The 18410-nt window shown below is 43.9% G+C and overlaps 1 protein-coding gene across 2 annotated transcripts in view; it reads left to right on the forward strand.

Annotated features, from left to right (window-relative positions):
* Window positions 1–18410, forward strand: part of LOC135056124 (ABC-type organic anion transporter ABCA8-like) — a 380977-nt gene that overhangs the window by 311852 nt on the left and 50715 nt on the right. For both annotated transcript variants that reach the window (XM_063960911.1, XM_063960912.1), the window contains exons 26-27: window positions 10684–10803; window positions 14515–14589. In XM_063960911.1, coding sequence (XP_063816981.1) covers window positions 10684–10803; window positions 14515–14589 — 195 coding nt within the window. The remainder of the gene's footprint in view (window positions 1–10683; window positions 10804–14514; window positions 14590–18410) is intronic.

The following is an 18410-nucleotide window of genomic DNA, read 5'->3' on the forward strand; positions in this document are numbered from 1 at the left end:
TTTACCAGCTACTACACTATGGTTACCTGTCTCCACTGACATGCATACCAGATGTGGCAAAAGGGGTGCTGTGCTATGAAGGAACCCGGGGTGTTTAGCTGTTAAGTCCAGGGACGTCATCCAATTGAAGAATTTTTTTAAAAAAGTGTGTTTTACCTCCTCCTTGATTTCAGTGTATGTCTCCCCTCCAGCCTGCTGGAGGGGAGACATACAGCTGAAGGCATGTGAGTAATCAAAACAGATCACCTGTCCAGAGCTCCTTTTTATAGGCCAGGTGGGAGCATAATATTCCTGTCAGCCTGGGGTATGGGGGAGGCTAGAAGTCTAGGCCAGTGATCTCCAACCACTGTGCTGTCAGGGGTTACCTGATGTGCCGCCAGAGGTGTGCTGCCTGGCTGCCTGAATGAATTCTAAGGCTTGGGCAGCACTGGTACTCTTCTGCAGCCCAGCCTGTGACCTATGGCGATGTGGCGTGACTAATAGGTCACGCATGCTGCCTACCCGCCCGCCAGCCTGCCAGTGCACCACCAACCAAACCATGGTCCTCACAGCTCTGTGCTGCTCACATAGGGGGCCAGTGTATTTTTATTTAATTGCTGTAGGGGGAGAGTGTTTGTGGAATTGCTGTGGGGGAACAGTGTGTATGGAATTACAGTGGAGGGACAGTGTGATTGGAATTACTGTGGGGGCCAATGTGTTTGGAATTACTGTGGGGGCCAATGTATTTGGATTACTGTGTGGGCCAATGTGTTTGGATTTCTGTGGGGGCCAATTTGTGTTTGGAATTACTGTGGGGGCCAATGTGTTTGGATTACTGTGGGGGCCAATGTGTTTGGAATTACTGTAGGAGCCAATGTGTATTAATGTGGGGGCCACTGTGTTTGTTTAATTACTGTGGGAGCCAATGTGTGTGTGTGTGTGTGTGTGTGTGTGTATGTGTGTGTGTGTGTGTGTGTGTGTGTGTGTGTGTGTGTGTTTTTCCCCCATTGGGGGCCTGATAGTGTGCTTCAGCAATTTTAAAGTCTTGTTCATTGTGCCGCAAGTTGAAAAAGGTGGAAAATCAGTAACTACCATAGGTGCAGGGAGTGCAGCTGCTTTGGGGCCCAGAGCTGAGAGGGGCCCACCTTCCCTGCCAAAGGTGCATGTGTTATATACATTTTTCAATATTGGGTGATACATAGGTGTCTTTACAAACTTTTGCCTTTGGGTTTGCAATACATCTTGGTGTACCCTGGACCTGCTTATTGTAATGTAGTAAAAAAGCATTATAATGTTACATAATATGAACCGGGGCTCTGTAATGTTTCACAATATAAAGTGGAGGCACTATAGTATAGCTTAATATGAACTGGGGGCACTGTAATGTGGCATAACATGAACTAGGGGCACTGTACAGTATGTTGTAATGTGAATTGGGGGTGTTTTGTTGCATAATGTGTACTGGCAGGCCTACAATGTGACATAACGTGAACTAGGGAACTGGTATGGTTCAGAAAATGAACTAGGGCACTATTATCGGGCATAAAATTAACACCTGCTGTGGAGAGTAGGTTCTCTAGAAGCATTTGGACAGGGGCCCTTTCAATATGTTGCTGTGGGGCACACAAAGTTCTGGCTACGCCCCTTTCTGGTGGCTAGAGGGAAGGTTTCTGTTATACCCCTTTCAGACCACCTGAGGCGGATCGCACATGGGAGCATGACACGGGAGCTCCCAGTGTGTGACCCACCTCAGGTGCCCGCTACCATTCAGGGCAGTAGAGAGCTGGGCTGGGCTCAGGTGCTATTCAGGGGTTGGGGCCTAATCACAGGAGGTGTGGTCATGCACCCTTAGAAAAAAATACTGAAAATATTGTATTTTAAGTGACTTCAGGGCCACACTGTAGCCCAGTACACAGCAGCATGTACTGGGTTGAGGAGAAGAGCTGCAGCCTAGTAAAGGGGAGGGGGCCCAGGGCCCCCACTGGGTCCCTCCATCAGATCTGGGCCCGGGTAATTTGTACCCTCTCCCCCCATCTCTCGGCACCACTGCTACTGCTGACTGCAACCAGACTTATTGCCGGGTTGGTGACGTCATCGGTGAAGCGGCGGGGGCGGGGCATGGAGATCACATGATCTCCAAGTGCCGCCTGTATGCAGAGAGTGAACGGGAAATGGGTCGCATCGACCCACACACCACACAGTGAGCCGGGTTTAAGACGTGTTCAACCCGTCTCATGACTAGATTTGAAATACCGGGTCACTCGACCCGGTATTTCAACCCTTGCACCTTTCAGACCACAGCTAAACATGGGTAATGTGCGCTCATGTACCCATAACCCGTGTTCATAGGTGGAGGTCTGAAAGGGGTATTAGTTTCTGACAGGGCCATGAACATCTTACTGTGAAATGGTTACTGGTCTGCACTCTGCAGTCATCCTGACAACATAAAACCATGGTGAAATGTTTGAAAAAACGCAGTCATGTCCAAGCGTTAGCAGGGACAGTTCCTGGCGTCAATTCCGGTCCCGGACAGGCTGATGTGATCGCAGTGGATGAGTAAGTCCTGGGCTGCGCAGAGACTGCAAAAAATCAGTTTGTGCAGCTCTGATACACATGCGTTCGCACACTTGCACAGCGAAAATACACTCGCCCCGTAGTCGACGACTATCTGATTGCAAGGCTGCAAAAATCGCTGCCCAGCGATCAGGTCTGAATTACCCCCAAAGAAATAATGAAACTGTTGAAGTTTATCCGGTCTGTGTGATTCCTGTCACATCAGTTATTCTCAATGTTTATTTGGCACAATTGTAAACCCCATGTGAGCAGTAGCCGTACCTATTTCTCGATAAAACAAGGGGACTTAAGAGTGCCTCACAATCTGGCCTTTGCTAGATCCGCTCTTTTCAGGTATTCTTCCGACTGGCTTTTGCATACAAGTCATTTTACTAACCTGGCTCTAGAGGAGACCTTATTTTATCCATATGCCTGACTGCCCAGCTTCATACTCGTCAGATGCAAATTCCTTGTGTTGCAATAATATCTTCCTTTGGGAAACATATAAGGTCTGGCTTAGTATTAACGCAGTGAGTCCCAAACCTTTTTGAATCATGGCGCCCTATAGTATCAAAAAAAATTTCATGGTTCCCCTAGGCTAAACATTTTTTATTAAGAAACTTAGAAAGAAATATTAAATTAAGTTTAAAAACCACTGCATAAATAGATAGCTGTGCAGTAAGCCTTACTCTTCCCCTTATATCCCTCTGTTGGGTAACCTCACCTTTCCCCCTTCAGTTGCAAACCCTGCATGCAAATCATGGTATCATTGGGGAATCCTTTCCATAAAAGAGGTTTTCGTCCCCGGAGGCCATCTTCACCCATTCTACAATTTCAAGACAAATTTAACTTGCCCCACACACTTTTTCATGTTTATACAGACTCACCATTACAGTCATTCAGTCATTGGCTGATCCTTTAACTAGTACAACTACACTATGGCCCTCATTCCGAGTTGTTCGCTCGCAAGCTGCTTTTAGCAGATTTACTCACGCTAAGTTGCCGCCTACTGGGAGTGAATCTTAGCTTCTTAAAATTGCGACCGACGTATTCGCAATATTGCGATTAGACCTCTCTTAGCAGTTTCTGAGTAGCTCCAGACTTACTCGGCATCTGCGATCAGTTCAGTGCTTGTCGTTCCTGGTTTGACGTCACAAACACACCCAGCGTTCGCCCAGACACTCCTCCGTTTCTCCGGCCACTCCTGCGTTTTTCCCAGAAACGGTAGCGTTTTTCCGCACACACCAATAAAACGGCCAGTTTCCGCCCAGTAACACCCACTTCCTGTCAATCACATTACGATCACCAGAACGATGAAAAAGCCGTGACTAAAATTCCTAACTGCATAGCAAATTTACTTGGCGCAGTCGCAGTGCGGACATTGCGCATGCGCAATAAGCGGAAAATCGCTGCGATGCGAAGAAAAATACAGAGCGAACAACTCGGAATGACCACCCATATACTGTGCTTGAAGCACTCTCTTTTAGGGGATAATTCCAAGTTGATCGCTGCAGGAATTTTGTTAGCAGTTGGGCAAAACCATGTGCACTGCAGGGGAGGCAGATATAACATGTGCAGAGAGAGTTAGATTTGGGTGGGGTGTGTTCAATCTGCAATCTAATTTGCAGTGTAAAAATAAAGCGGCCAGTATTTACCCTGCACAGAAACAAAATAACCCACCCAAATCTAACTCTCTCTGCACATGTTATATCTGCCCCCCCCTGCAGTGTACATGGTTTTGCCCAACTGCTAACAAAATTCCTGCTGCGATCAACCTGGAATTACCCCCTTAGCCGTTCTAATAAATTTAGAATCTGTTACCTTTAACCAGAACATGTGGATGCCACCACTATGCCATGGACCACAGTCTCCTTGAGATACCAAGCTTGTCTGAATTTGAGAGGATATTGTCTTCTTTCAAATCTGCCACATTACAAGAAACTCTCATTCTGGTATTTAACAGAAGTTATATTTCTATAGCCCATCGGAAGCACTTTGTTGATACTGATCCCGGTGCCTTCCTTAAATGTCATTGTCCTAAGGCTACTCTATCCCATCATTTATGGTTCTGTTGAAAAATCAACAGGTTTTGGTATATATCTCTTTGTGTTGGGTATGCGTTGCTGGTGGCAGAGATCCCGATGGTCAGCATACCAACGATCCCGGCCGCTAGAATGCCGGCAGGGGGGCGAGCACAACGAAGCCCCTTGCTGGCTCCCTGTGCTCGCCACGCTCCTGTTAGCCGGAATTCCGGCTGGCGGCAATGCCAGTGGTTGGGAGTCCGGCGGCGGTATCCTGACAACCGGGACCACGACTGCCGGCAATGTAACTGTATCCCATTTCTTTACCATCTAAATGTGTCTGCTACCCAAGCAGGCTGAAGCACTCCTTTTTGACTTCTCCCTGTTAAATAAGATTTACTCTGAGTACCTAGGCCCACTGATTCCGCTATGAGCTGTCATGGTTACAGTAGCCAAACAGATAATCATGAAACATTGGAATTCTACATCCTACCCTATGTGAGTGGAGAAATGATGGGGATCCTTTACCATGAGAGGCGAATGGTTAGAAGAATAAGGGGTTCTGGCATTACATAAGAAATAGGGTGTCTACATTGATAGTTTATCAGTTCACAAGGAAAGTGATTGAAAACACAGAGGGCCAAATGTAATAATGTGAGAGTGTCAAAAAGTGAGAGATTTGGTAAGGTTTTGCATTTTTTTTTTTTTTTAAAGTGGCAATAATTTACACAGCAAGATCAACCTGGTTTTGATGTGTAAATGATTGCCACTTTAAAAAAAACTTTACCAAATCTCTCACTTTCTGAAACTCTCACTCTATTACATTTGGCCCAGAGCGGTTTTTGTTATGGCAGCTTACATAATGTGAATTTCCTGGCTTTCCAGTCTCGCCCACCGTCTCGCGTGTAACCGGCATTTATCTTCTAGCATTTTTACAATTCTTTGGCTACAGTGGTACACGGCTCTGGTTTATCACTTCTATTATTGAGTTGTATTACACTTTTGTAACAGATTTTGGGCGGTATCCTATTAGCCCCGATGTCGCATTGGCCGATCAAAATGGATGGATAACCTGATGTATGACTAATGGTCATTATTGCGGTATCAAATTAGAGGTTGTTTGGATCGTCTGAAATTGGACCCCGCGATTGCACAAAAACACATGGGGCAGGGTTAAGTACCTGATCGCATGTGTTATCGCAGCTTCGGTGGCCACTTATCGCAAATTAATCCCCGATGAGTGCCGGCATTGGTAAAAAAAAGGAAGCCGGCATCAGGGTTAATAGGATCACCTCTGGCGATCCTATTGGCAGCAGTAAAGTACTGATATTGGAAAAAATTGCCGCGCTTGTATTTATTATGTCAGCAGCTCCATATAATAATAAACTATATGACAAAACGATAATTAGGAGCGCTTGTGTATATATATTATGTGTAGAACGCACATACCTGTTAAAAAAGAAAAGGGTTATTTTGAATGTTACAGCTCTTTTGTGATTAATTGGTGGAATGGAGATAATTAGCGGTATAATTAGCAGTGTATCCGTGTTGTTATGGACAGTCTCTATATGTGGGTAATACTTTCCCTACTGTCCCTAACTGTACCTGTTACGGCTTGATGTTCCAGCCTGTCCGGCCGCCGCAGTTGTAACAGGTCCCGTCTTTGCTGCTGCTCCGGCCGCTTCGGCTTGGTTTCCCCGTGCGGCTTTTAAATACCGAGCGTGTCAGCGTTTGCATGCACTGGCAGGGCTCCTCCGTCCTCCGTCCTTCACCGTGACTTCTCCAACGCGTTTAGGGTTCAACTAGGATACTATTAGTTTGTATAAACTTCCTTTATAGTTAAAAAACTTTTATTATTTTTAATTAAAAACAGGAAATGTTAATAAAGGAAGTTATAAATAAAAAGCGGCAACCATGTGCCCTTGTATAGCCTATGAGGCAAATAAAATCAATTGTGGTATGGCGTTCAATAAAAATAGTATAATGTACTAAATGAAAATTGTATTGGGTATTGGTCTAATAATGTTAATTTTCTAATAGGAAGGCATTGACATCTATTTCAACATTTAGTCCTTCCGGTTGTAAGGTTCTCATATGGTATATCCATTTGGTTTCCTTTTTTCTCAATTCAAGGCTTATATCTCCTCCTCTCCAATTTTTAAATAACTTTTGGATCCCTATAAACTTCAAGCTTGATGGGTCACTATTGTGACAATCTTTATAGTGTTTGGAAACACTGTGTGTGTCCAGTCCCTTGTATATATTATATATGTGCTCAGAGATTCTGACTCGCAGTTTTCTCTTAGTCTGTCCAATATACTGGAATCCACATGGACAATAAAGAAGATAGATGACTCCTTCTGAGTCACACGTGATTCTTTCTCTAATTTTGTATATCTTTTTGGTTATATTGGACATAAATTCAGAAATTGGTTTTGTGGATTTGTTTCCAGTAATCTTGCAAGGACGGCAACACAAACAGTGGAAGTTGCCTTTTTTCTCCTCTTGATTTCTTGTTTCCATCTGTATATAACTTTTAACTAAATTTTGCTTCAAGTTTCTGGCCTTTCTGTAGATAATCTGTGGCTTGTCTTTTATGTATGGTTTTAGTTGTTTATCTAGCTGTAGAATATGCCAATGTTTCTGTAGTATTGATTCAAACTGAACGTGCTGACTGTTGAATTGTGTTATAAACATTGTCTTATTGTCAAAATTGTTAGTTTTCTGTTTATATTGATACATTGTTCTTCTGTCCATATTGGCAATGTGTTCAATTTCAGTTTGTAGTTCTTCTTCTTTAAGCCAATTGGTATGATGATTACTGGAACGGCTGAGTGTATTATTGCCACTCAGCCGTACCAGTAATCATCATACCAATTGGCTTAAAAATATTCCCAATGGACAGTTCAGAAGGCTTAGGAGGAATTGTATGCATCGAGAAACTTATCAGCAACAATGTCAAACCATGAAAAATAAATTTACTGATAAAGGTTATAAAGAAGAAGAACTACAAACTGAAATTGAACACATTGCCAATATGGACAGAAGAACAATGTATCAATACAAACAGAAAACTAACAATTTTGACAATAAGACAATGTTTATAACACAATTCAACAGTCAGCACGTTCAGTTTGAATCAATACTACAGAAACATTGGCATATTCTACAGCTAGATAAACAACTAAAACCATACATAAAAGACAAGCCACAGATTATCTACAGAAAGGCCAGAAACTTGAAGCAAAATTTAGTTAAAAGTTATATACAGATGGAAACAAGAAATCAAGAGGAGAAAAAAGGCAACTTCCACTGTTTGTGTTGCCGTCCTTGCAAGATTACTGGAAACAAATCCACAAAACCAATTTCTGAATTTATGTCCAATATAACCGAAACGATATACAAAATTAGAGAAAGAATCACGTGTGACTCAGAAGGAGTCATCTATCTTCTTTATTGTCCATGTGGATTCCAGTATATTGGACAGACTAAGAAAAAACTGCGAGTCAGAATCTCTGAGCACATATATAATATATACAAGGGACTGGACACACACAGTGTTTCCAAACACTATAAAGATTGTCACAATAGTGACCCATCAAGCTTGAAGTTTATAGGGATCCAAAAGTTATTTAAAAATTGGAGAGGAGGAGATATAAGCCTTGAATTGAGAAAAAAGGAAACCAAATGGATATACCATATGAGAACCTTACAACCGGAAGGACTAAATGTTGAAATAGATGTCAATGCCTTCCTATTAGAAAATTAACATTATTAGACCAATACCCAATACAATTTTCATTTAGTACATTATATTATTTTTATTGAACGCCATACCACAATTGATTTTATTTGCCTCATAGGCTATACAAGGGCACATGGTTGCTTTTTATTTATAACTTCCTTTATTAACATTTCCTGTTTTTATTTAAAAATAATAAAGTTTTTTAACTATAAAGGAAGTTTATACAAACTAATAGTATCCTAGTAGTGTTCATTCTAGCACCCTGCACCTTTCAAAACCTGTGCAGTTCCTCTTTCCTGCCAGGGGTGTCACTCTCTGCTGTAGTGCTTCTCCGCACACTCTGATCTGTAACTCAGTGCTGTGATACAGACCTGTGTGTGCTGAGAAGCACCAGAGCAGAGAGTGACACCCCAGGCACGAAAGTGGAGCTGCACAGGTTTTGAAAGGTGCAGGGTGCTAGAATGAACACTATCCTAGTTAAAGGGTTTGTTGAACCCTAAACGCGTTGGAGAAGTCACGGTGAAGGACGGAGGACGGAGGAGCCCTGCCAGTGCATGCAAACGCTGACACGCTCGGGAATTAAAAGCCGCACGGGGAAACCAAGCCGAAGCGGCCGGAGCAGCAGCAAAGACGGGACCTGTTACAACTGCGGCGGCCGGACAGGCTGGAACATCAAGCCGCAAGAGGTACAGTTAGGGACAGTAGGGAAAGTATTACCCGCATATAGAGACTGTCCATAACAACACGGATACACTGCTAATTATACCGCTAATTATCTCCGTTCCACCAATTAATCACAAAAGAGCTGTAACATTCAAAATAACCCTTTTCTTTTTTAACAGGTATGTGCGTTCTACACATAATATATATACACAAGCGCTCCTAATTATCGTTTTGTCAAGCAGTAAAGTACTGCTGCTAATAGGTTACCGCCCTTTGGGGGTCATTCTGAGTTGTTTGCTCTTTGCCAATTTTCACTATGCTGTAATTTGTTGCAAATTGCGCATGCGCAAGGCACACAGGGCGCATGCGCTTAGTTATTTAACTCAAAACTTAGTAGTTTTGCTGTTGCTTCTCCTGCGCTTTTCAGTCGCACTGCTGTTCGGTAAATGATTGACAGGAAAGGGGCGTTTCTGGGCGGCAACTCAGCGGTTTCCCGGCGTTTGCAAAAAAAACGCAGGTGTGTCAGGGAAAAACGCGTGAGTGTCTGGAGAAACGGGGGAGTGGCTGGTCGAACGCAGGACGTGTTTGTGACGTCAAACAAGGAACTAAACGGACTGAGCTGATCGCAATCTGTGAGTAGGTCTGGAGCAACTCAGAAACTGCTAAGAATTATTTAGTAGCAGTTTTGCTAATTTTTCATTCGCTATTCTGCTAAGCTAAGATACACTCCCAGAGGGCGGCGGCCTAGCGTGTGCAATGTTGCTAAAAGCAGCTAGCGAGCGAACAACTCGGAATGAGGGCCTTTGTGTTTGTTTTGTGGTTGAATGTTTATTTTTGTTTTCTGTTCAGTACATTACAAAAACTACTGCAATGCTTTAGAATACTATGGGCCTGATTCAGACCTGATCGATGTTGTGCACATTTGGAAGGCGGGCGATTATCGATCGATTGCACGTGCGTATGGATCGTAATGTGCACATGTGAGGCCAAACTGCAAAAGAATTCAGCAACTTTTTTGATCGCCAGGCGTACAAAAGTTGATTGACAGGAAGGGAACCTTTGGGGGTGGTAACTGGTCGTTTTCTGGGAGTATCAGTAAAAGCGCAGGCGTTCCCAAGCATTTTCAGGGAGGGTGACGTCAGCTCTGGCCCCCGATCAGCCTGATTCTATCACACTGTAGGAGTAGGTCCTGAGCTGCACACAACTGCACAGACTGGAAAAATCATTAGTTGGTGAGTGAGTTGCGAACGGATTTGCAGCTGACCGCCATATGCAAAGCTTTTCGCACAGTGTACGCAGACTTGCACGGGGCGGTTATTCACTCTGTCTGGGCGGCGACTATCTGATCGCAAACCTCTGCAATTTCGCAGAGGAGCGATCAGGTCTAAATCAGGTCCTATGTCCCAATATTAAATGACACCATCTTTGTTTTTTTGTAATCTCCTTTTGCTTTAATGTGACTTTCTATGTTTTTTTTATTGCTTTACAATAAACAGACTTTAATTTAAAATAAATAAATAAATAAAAACACCTCAGTACATTTGGCCACAGATTTACCATAATGACATGAGTTAGTAGTCTCCAGAGTCCAGACACAAGTCCTGACGTGTAACTGTAAGGTTATTGTTATTTGCACTCTATTTCTATTAGAGGCTGCTTTGTGATACATCTCAGTTGCATTCAGTTCTCTTTACAAATGTCACTGTTTTTCTCTTCTGACAGACATCTTTAGCACCCTTGATGCTTGCAGAAATTGACCATCCCTCCAGAGGCCCTACACCATCAATCTACTATATGTTCTTGTTCCCACACAGTGCTTTAATTGAATTGATATCTACAATTGTAAGTGATATTTTCAGTATATGTTACATTTTTTAAATTCAGTGGCATAAACATGAGATGAGTAACTGTCAAATTCATTTTTATGGAATAATACATGAAGAGCTAGAGTTTGCATTTAGTGATTTTGTCCAAAACCTAGCAGTAGATGAAGGTACAGTCCTGCCTGAGAGTGCGTGCCGTCATGGTGTTATAGACATGCACTCCTCTTCTGACGGGCTCCTATCTCCATTGAAGATGCCCACCCACGTGTTAACATATCCTATTGGTATAAAACCTAGAAGGTTAACAATAGGAATGTGAAATGGAGTTTAGGCCACACAGTAACCCTTAACAAGGCTTGCAGGTTTATTGTGGAACAGCAATAAGAGATGCAGCGGTGGTACAACCATGTAATTGTAGTAACAGTGGTAACAGGTACTCATACATATGAGTACCGTGCAGCACTGCGACTCTCAACACAGTGCCATGTGTGGGTGCGCTCATGTGCAGTAACCTTCCCGGTGGCCATCTTGGTAAGGGTACCTGGCCGGCTCTACTGAGAAGATAGGAGACAGGTCAGAACAGAGCACACTCCTCTCCAACACCTCACTTTTTACCTTGTGTAGATCAAGAACAGCTTGGTGCCAGGCTGTGACAGCATAGCCTAACACCACACTTCCAGTTCATCAACAAGCTTGAAGAGCAGCAGCCGGTAGCTTGACAGGTAAGATTCTGTCAGCTGCTGCCACTCCATATCAGAATTCTGCATGTAGTTAAAGACAAAATATTGAATGAGTGTACTCGTAAACCTGCACGGGAGAGGTCTTACACCTAGATGTGATTGAAAATATGGACTTTTAGTCATGTCTAGGAGCTTTCCTACACCTAACTTTAAATAAGGGTATAGACCTGCTTCATAGCTGTAGTGGAAGGAATAGATGTGCCTCATAGCTGCCCTACACATAGCTGTAGGTGAAGGGATATACCTGCTTCATAGCTGTCCTACTCATCGCTGTAGGTGAAGGTATAGACCTGCCTCTCAGCTGTCCTACATATAGCTGTAAAGACCTAACTCATAGCTGTTCTACACATAGCAGTAAGTGACGGTATAGACCTGCGTCAGAGATATTACATTTAGATGTGGATAAAAGTGTATCTGTGGGGATGATGTGCAGTCAGGGCTAGTTTATAGGTGGGGGAAATGTAGTGGGTGTCCAGGGGCCCCCACACATTGAGTGTCCCCACACTGTGGCATATATTGCCCTGGCATAGCCCACTCTACCCCCACCTGGCCAGCTCCTGGAAACAGGGCACTGGAGTGCCGCTATACCCAGGTGGAAAATGGGTGAGGCCTAATGTCGTGATGTGCCCGACCCCATCAGAAACCTGTGCTGAAGCCTAGCCAGACTGTCTGTAATATGTAGTGGCTCTCCCTATCCCTTCCTCCCTCCCTCCCTCTCTCTATATATCTCTCCCCTCTCTCTTCTTCTTCTCTCTCTTGCTCCTCTCTTTCTCCCTCTATTTTTCTCATTCTCTCTCTCTCTGACTCGCTGTCATTCTCTCTATCTCTCTCCTTGACGCTCTCTCCATTCTGTCTCTCCCGCTGACTCCCTCTCTCCCCTCTCTCTCTCCCTATTGCTCCCCTCTGTCTCTATCTCCCACTCTTTGTCTATACCTCTCTTGCTCCCCCCTTACTCTGTCTCTTTATATTCCTCCCAGACACTCTCTCTCTCTGCCACTCGCTCCCCCTCCCCCATGCTCCCCTCTCTCTCTCTCTCTCTCTCTCTCTCTCTCTCTCTTGCTCTCTCCCTCTCTTGGTTTCTTCCTCTTTCTCACCCTGACATGCTCTCTCTCCTTGACACCCTTTTTCTCTCCCTAACGCTCGCTCCCTCTCACTGTCTCTCCCCTTTCTCTCTCCCTGACACACTGTTTCTCTTGCTCCCACACTCTCTCTCCCTGACACCCTCTGTCTCTTTCCCGCTCACTCCCCCTCTGTTCCTGACACAATGTCTCTCTCCCTCTCTTGATCTCCTTTTTCTTTCCCCCTCTCTCTACCACACACCCTCTCTCTTTCTCTTTCTCTCTCCTCCCTCTCTTTCTCCATCACCCTCTCTCTCTATTGCTCCTCTTTCCTTCTCTCCCTGACACCCCCTCTCTTACTGTCCCCTCTCTCTCATTCCCTCTCCTTTCCTAACACCCTTTTTCTCTCTCCCTGACCCTCCCTCTTACTTTCCCTGATACCCTCTCTCTCCTTCTCACTCTTATTTCTCCATGACACCCTCTTACTCTATATTGCTCATCTCTCTTTCTTCCTGATACTATATTTCTCTCTTCCTTGATCTCTGCTCTTTTTCTCTCTGTCCCTGACACCCTCTTTGTCTCACTCCCCTCACTCTCTCTCCTGCGCCCCTAGTGGGCAAAGTAGTGACAGTAGTGGGGTGCAGAGTAAATTTTATTTGTGGGGCCCCAACACATTTGTTGCCCTGGACCCCCACTACCCTTAATCTGGCCATGTGTACAGTATACCTACTTTTAGTTGATGGTACGTATAGACCTGCCTCCTAGCTGTCCTATTTTCCTGGGTTTTATCCCACACTTGGCTGTAGATAAATGTATAATGTGGCCATGCATCAGCTTAAAATAAAGGTACAGTACAGACATACTTGTTTTGGAGTTTTCCAACACTGAGACGTAACTGAAAGTATAGTAACAAAGTATAATGACCGTTTCTATTTGCTAAATAAATGTGATGAATAACTGTTGTACACATCAGGGCCTTAACATCAGTGTAGGCCCCGGGACAGAGCAATGCACTGGGGCCCCTACCTATTCTCCAGCGGTAGGGGTGGGGGGTGCAGCAGCTTTGATGTCCCACAGGTGGCAGGGTGTGTTCTATCTTCCGCTCAGCATGTAGAACTTGGAGAAGTTAATTTCTGCTAATTACTCCTTTACTGCACAGATGGTGGGAGATGGGGCAGGAGGGAGAACACTGAACTGTAGAATGGGGCATTGGGCTGAATGAAAAGGCCCTGGTACATGACTTTCAGGGTGGTAGGTGGTGTTTAATACTCAGGGGAGGAGTAGATAGTGGAGTGGGCTAAATATTCATCATTTTCCAATGGGAGGGCAGATATCTCCAGTCCCTGGAAATAGATTTCTTACCTTTCAATGGAATAAAAACCTCACCTTTAAGGAGGTATTGGGGACTTGGGGATCAGAGTTCAAGAGCCAGAGCAATCCACCAACAAAAATATAAAACTGCATACCAGGCATGTGGAGCTGGAGCAGGGACCAGCTGCTGGAAGGCTGCTATCTCTGGTTCTGGGCATAGTAGGTACAAGCTGCCAGTGTCCACTGAAAGGGGAGAGTCCCAGCTTTTGAGTATACCTGCAAAAAAACTCAGACAGAACCCGAGATGTCTGGTTGGGAAGAGCAATTAACAGGCTCAAATGGGGACCACTGCTTTGAAGTTGTATGTCTCCGGTTCCCCAGGGACGATTTTCAAAACTCTGGTACTCCTGGAAAAAGGGGACCCTCAACTATGAGCCAAGGGTCCTTATACTCCTGGGGCCCTTGGGCAGCTGCCCATTGAGACCATATGGTACACATAGCTGCAAGTAAAATGTTTTATATTATGAGAATCTTTGATCACTTAGCTTAAGGTGTATTTTAGGACCTCACAAGGAGCTGTCTCTTGTTTACAGTTACCTAACATAAATTGATTTTTCACAGGGTCTAATTATTGAAGGTGATAGTTATCAAGTTGAACATTCATCACTAATGTCAGCATGTCTGGTGTTATTAATTGTAAGTATCTTGTCTTTTTCTAGTACTTTGCACGTCAGATGTTAACCAATTTGTTGACAACATAAAGTAATGAACCATTTATGAAAATCACCAGTAAGACAGCCGACAATATATCCTGCAGTTATACTACTATTGCTTGAACAATGGAGGAGGAGGGGGGTGATTCTACTGAGATCGGGGTTTGCTGCTCAGGAAATAGCTCCGGATTTCACGGCTGGAGCTATTCAATAAAACAGGCCAAGTTAATGCTCGCTAACCCATTGGGGTATATTTACTATGGTCCCGATTTTGACCGAGATGCCGTTTTTTCTTCAAAGTGTCATCTCGGGAATTTACTAAGCAAAAATCTCGGCAGTGATGAGGGCATTCGTAATATTTTGGAAGTCCTAGGAAAAAATTACGAATCAATACACCATCGGTCAAATACTGCAATTTGGTAGAAATCGGTCATTTACTAAAAAGTGCAAATCACAAACACTGCCGACAATAGCCAAACACTGCCGTGCTGAAATACAATTCGTGAAAAAGTGCTCAAAAAAAAAACAGACCTGCTTTTTTTTACCGTGATTGGATAGGCATGCACGGATCCATGAGATCCGTGCATGTTTTTCAGTGGGAAGGGGTGGGAAAGTGTTTATTTTCTTTAAAAAAATTGCGTGGGGTCCCCCCTCCTAAGCCAAACCAGCCTCGGGCTCTTTGAGCCGGTTCTGATTGAAAAAATATGGGGAAAAAATTGTCAGGGGTTCCCCCATATTTAATCAACCAGCACCTGGCCCTGCGCCTGGTCCTGGTTCCAAAAATATGGGGGACAAAAAGCGTAGGGGTCCCCCGTATTTTTAAAACCAGCACCGGGCTCCACTAGCTGGACAGATAATGCCACAGCTGGGGGTCACTTTTATACAGCGCCCTGCAGCCGTGGCATTAAATACCCAACTAGTCACCCCTGGCCGGGGTACCCTGGAGGAGTGGGAACCCCTTCAATCAAGGGGTCCCCCCCCTCCATCCACCCAAGGGCCAGGGGTGAAGCCCGAGGCTGTCCCCCCCCCATCCAAGGGCTGCGGCGCTGACCTGCCGGCCGGGAGTTAGTACATTAGGAAAATGCTGTAAACGGGAGTTTACCGCATTTTCCATTTAGTACATACAGTACCGCCATCTCTCTGTGTCTCTCTTCTCTCGCTTCTCAACCCTCATTTTCTTTTCTTTTTACTGCGTCTCCTGCCCTATTATTCTCTGTATGTCTTTCTATTATCCTTTTATCTTTAACACCTTTATTGTCCTCCGCTTAAACTGTCACTTTCTCTTTGATGTTTCCCTCGTTTTTTTCTAAGATTTCTACCTTATATTACAGCTTATTATAGTTATGTATATTATAGCTTGTTATAGGTATAGTTCTCAGATAGATAGCACTCTCACTTCCAGTGCCGGATTTCCCACTAGGCACGTGCCTAGGGCAGCAGCTCTTGGGAGCGGCACCGGAATCCAAACACCCCCTCCTCATTTTGCTTGTAAGTGCAGCGGGGTTGTAACAGTGGGCAGGCACGCGCTATCGCAATTAGCGGCCACCAGCTGAGTGGAGTGAATAGTGTAAGGTTTGACCCTTACCCGGTAGCGTCCTGCTGGCCGCACCTCCCCTGTAGTGTGCAAATCCTGCTCAATGCAACGCTATACCTGTCCGCAGCAGTCAGTCACCAGGTTTCCAGAAACGGACCACACACACACTCACACTCTCTTTTCTCTCCTCCTTCCTCCCCCAATGCTATAAGTGGTTACCTGGTGCAACATGTATAAGGGGAGAACTTGCGCAATGGTTACCAATAGCAAGAAAGAGAAAAAGAAGACTATATTTTGGGGGCACTCTTATATAGATCATCCAGAGCCTACGATGTCTAAAAAATCTCTATTGCATTAAAACATAACTTTTATTGTAAATGTGTGTGTGTAAAAGCAGACAAACAATTTGGAAGCTGCTCAATCATACCTGGAGATAATTGTATATCAGGTGCTGGAAAGGGGAGGGGTCACAGACAAACAACAGACAAAGGGGGGGGGGGTGCAAATCCCCACCCCTAAATTCCCTTCCGCACACTGAAAATTACCTGTAACCATCCCTGAACCTATCTGGTAATAAAATTCAGAGAATTAGTCACAAATGTTTGCAAACACATGTTTAGCTGCTGGCCAGTTCACGGCTTCTCTGTTACAGCAGTCCTAACCTACATAATCGCAGTGCCCACATAGGGCCATGTAATTTGTCACAGTAGGCCTCATGATAAAGGCTATTATTAAAACGCTTCCAGACAGAGAGCTAACTTACCCGGGAGCCACCCCCAGGATCTCCCATTGGCACTACAAGGAACAGCATGCCTTCCAAATGCTGCCCCCATTCAATGTCTCTTGCACACAAGCAGACAAACAATTTGGAAGCTGCTCAATCATACCTGGAGATAATTGTATATCAGGTGCCGGAAGGGGGAGGGGTCACAGACAAACAACAGACAAAGAGGGGGGTGCAAATCCCCACCCCTAAATTCCTTTCCGCACAAATGTGTGTGTGTGTGTGTGTGTAATATACACACAGATATATATTATATAATATATATTGTCCTTTGGACCGGCACTCAACCTTCTGTGCTATATGGCTCCGGTGCCTTCTGCAAATATTGAATACGTATACCACATCAGACAAGCAGCGGCACTCGGAGACTTTGTATCAGTGAAAAACGAGTAACAAATTTATTCCATGTCACAGCAAGGCCTTGCTGTGACATGGAATAAATTTGTTACTCGTTTTTCACTGATACAAAGTCTCCGAGTGCCGCTGCTTGTCTGATGTGGTATACGTATTATATAATATATATATATATATATATATATGTATCTATCTATCTATATATATATCTATATATATATATATATATATCAATCACCAAACAGTGAATCAGGAGGCGCTAACGTCACTTTCCAATTATTACCAGCAATAACATTGACCACATATGATCATAAATGACAATTTATTAAAAGCACATTTACACAAACAGAGATAACCCTTTCATATACACAGTTAAAATTGTGCCATAAGTGAGATGAAGGGTAGTATTAATCTCCTCAACCCTGACGTGTTTCGTCCACATAGGACTTCTTCAGAGGGATGGTCACAGAAGCTATACAATCAATTCAGATACTGACAATCTGTGAAATGGTCAGGCCCACCATACCATTTAGAATTCAAATTATTCGCACAGTTTTAAAGATCAACCAGACCTCTATTCCCAATATCTATGGGTCCATAAAAGATGGGAATCCTAATTGAAAAACAATCCTACTAAAACTATTAAATTTCCAACCAACCAATGGGAGAATCCACCAAAGATAGTGGCACAGTCCTGTGTGTTCAGTAGTGATCTCCCAATGTGATAGTATATATATATATATATATATATATATATATATATATATACACACACACACAGTCAGGTCCATAAATATTGGGACATCGACACAATTCTCATATTTTGGGCTCTATACATCACCACAGTGGATTTGAAATGAAACAAACAATATGTGCTTTAACTGCAGACTTTCCGCTTTAATTTGGGGGTATTTACATCCAAATCAGGTGAACGGTGTAGGAATTACAACAGTTTCTATATGTGCCTCCCACTTTTTAAGGGACCAAAAGTATTGGGACAATCAACTCAAAAGCTATTTCATGGACAGGAGTGGGCTATTCCCTCGTTATTTCATTATCAATTAAGCAGGTAAAAGGTTAGGAGTAGATTCCAGGTGTGACATTTGCATTTGGAATCTGTTGCTGTCGACCC

Source organism: Pseudophryne corroboree, chromosome 3, assembly GCF_028390025.1.
Source record: "Pseudophryne corroboree isolate aPseCor3 chromosome 3, aPseCor3.hap2, whole genome shotgun sequence".
NCBI lineage: Eukaryota > Metazoa > Chordata > Amphibia > Anura > Myobatrachidae > Pseudophryne > Pseudophryne corroboree.